This window comes from Phytophthora infestans, genomic scaffold (genome assembly GCF_000142945.1).
Source record: "Phytophthora infestans T30-4 supercont1.22 genomic scaffold, whole genome shotgun sequence".
NCBI classification, from domain to species: Eukaryota; Oomycota; class Peronosporomycetes; order Peronosporales; family Peronosporaceae; genus Phytophthora; species Phytophthora infestans.
The window spans coordinates 859,542-861,671 of NW_003303737.1; the positions used below are offsets into that span (position 1 = coordinate 859,542).

Sequence of the window (2,130 nt, forward strand, 5' to 3'; positions counted from 1 at the left end):
AACCGCCTGTGAAATATAAGCAGTGAAGCTTTAGCCAACCAAACGAGGGGAATTCTGACGCCTTTTTAATGTAAGGTAAACTGTCAATTAGGGGCCACAAAACAAGCATTTGATTCCCAAGCGTGTCGCTTGCAATCCAATGCACGGCAAAGACAAGTTGTGACAGTTTTGAAAAGGCCATGTATATTTCCTGGTCATTAACCAATGAAAATTTTCTGTGGAAACAACATCCGATAAAAAACAACATTTGACATGAAATCAGTATGGTTTGTGACGTTTACTGACCGTTACGAAATTAGCCAATCCAAGGCTAGGTCAGTCATCAAAAATAATAATTTTACCATGTGAACACATATGCCAGGTTATTGATTATGCAGAACAAGCTACTTTCGAAAGCGCACAGCAGGCTGCACACACGACGCTCAGATGGGCGGATGGGGCGCTGGTCCTCCTGGAGTTTCAAGACCGCAGCTTCCACCCCCAGTGCATCGTGCAGCAGCCCCCATACACTGGATTGCAATTACCACCCTCGACAGCTGTCAGGATATATCCTGCGAAATACTTCAACCCTGCAGGGCGGGTGTATTGCTGTTCCAATTGGCAGCGCGAAGAATTGTGTTCTTTCAGTATGAAGACGACGTTATGGGTACTTGTAGACACACTTTATAGCTGTTAATCTTTCTAAACTAGAGCAGACTAAACCGATGCCGCTTGTGTTCGTCAGATTTTGCTGGGACACTTTTCGCGTGTTTGCGTCCCTCTTTTTCCGCGTGCTCGCTCCAGATGTGGCGCTGCTAGTTTTGATTTATTTTAAAACAGCGTGGACTAGCAGTCGCCCACAAACAGTAACACGCTTTCGCTTCTTGTTGATGGCCTTCCGCGGTGTGGCTGGGAGCTTCAGCATTTCGTCCTCGACAATTGATCTCAATTGTAGCCATGTGGCAAGTTCGACATGACGAAGAATCCCGTTACGAGAAAAATTATTCCGCCGAGCTCCCATCTTGACCAACAAGAGCGGAAATAAACCGCATGCCTTAAATTTTCTCACAATGTGAAGGCCAATTCGAGATCCTCGCCAGGCCAAACTTGCCACATTTTTTGCGTCGTCCTTGCTAATAGTGTAATAGCCATTTTCATCTTCGTCTACAAGCTCCCCGGTCAGTGTACGAATTTGGCTCTTGAGCGTGGCGAAAACAGCAACATCCAATGGTTGCAAAAGGTGCGCGCCATTGGGAGGCAGAAAGACAAGCTTGACACTCTGCTGTATTGCCGTGTCAACCACCTTAGCAGAATAATAATATGCGCAGCCATCCAGGATCAGCACGAGCGGACATTCAACTGTTCTAGCAAAAAACGTAGCCATTCCTCGAACAGACCACCGTTCATGAAGCCCGAGGGTGATGTTGTCACTGCATCTCCTGGTGTGCAGGGATGCCGAATATTGCATTTTTATCTATTGCTAATCAAAGCAGAAAATAAATAATTGGGTTAGAGAGCTGACTATTATAGACCAAAATAGATTATTGAACTTCCTCAGCTCAAAAAATAGATTATTGGTACAGCAAAATTGGTACACAGCGAGGGCACCAGTATCAAAGAATGTATGGCCAATTAAACACCTTCTGGGTTGTGGTGAGTGGATTGGAGAAAGGTGGTACCGGCGCGTTAAGGAGCGCTATCCCTCGCTTACTAACCGATCTACTCAGCCAGTTTCTCGTCAGCGAAACTGCATCGTCCCCGCAGACCTTACCATTCTTTTCAACACACTTGCAAAGCTCAGCATTAAGCTAACACTCGATTGATCCCGAGTTTTTAATATGGACGAGACCGCTTTTCAAAAGCAGCTCAAGAGTAAGAAAATCGTTGATGTCCGTGGTTCAAGCAACGTGTGGTGTTCAGAGGCGACACCCAGCTTCCATCTTACTATGGCATGCGCAAATGCCGGTGGATTTGTGGTGCCTTTTGCCTTTGTCCTACCCGGAAAAACTGTGACGTCAACGCTGCTGGACGACATCGACACACCAGCAGGGATGCCGAAAAATAAATTGGTGCTGCAATTATTGCAATAAGAAAGCACCAATTATCTATTGGAGACTTTCTGGAGAGGAAGATCAATTATTTATTTCGCTC

At 45.7% G+C, this 2,130-nt stretch overlaps 1 protein-coding gene across 1 annotated transcript; it reads left to right on the forward strand.

The window, feature by feature from the left end:
• Window positions 1–869: 869 nt before the first annotated feature.
• On the forward strand, window positions 870–1,527 carry PITG_11634 (uncharacterized protein; the record flags this gene model as incomplete). The annotated part of the gene is made up of 3 exons (XM_002901130.1): window positions 870–882; window positions 1,128–1,397; window positions 1,520–1,527. The coding sequence occupies 3 exons, from the start codon at window positions 870–872 to the stop codon at window positions 1,525–1,527; spliced, it is 291 nt and encodes a 96-aa protein (XP_002901176.1).
• Between the last annotated feature and the right edge of the window lie 603 nt (window positions 1,528–2,130).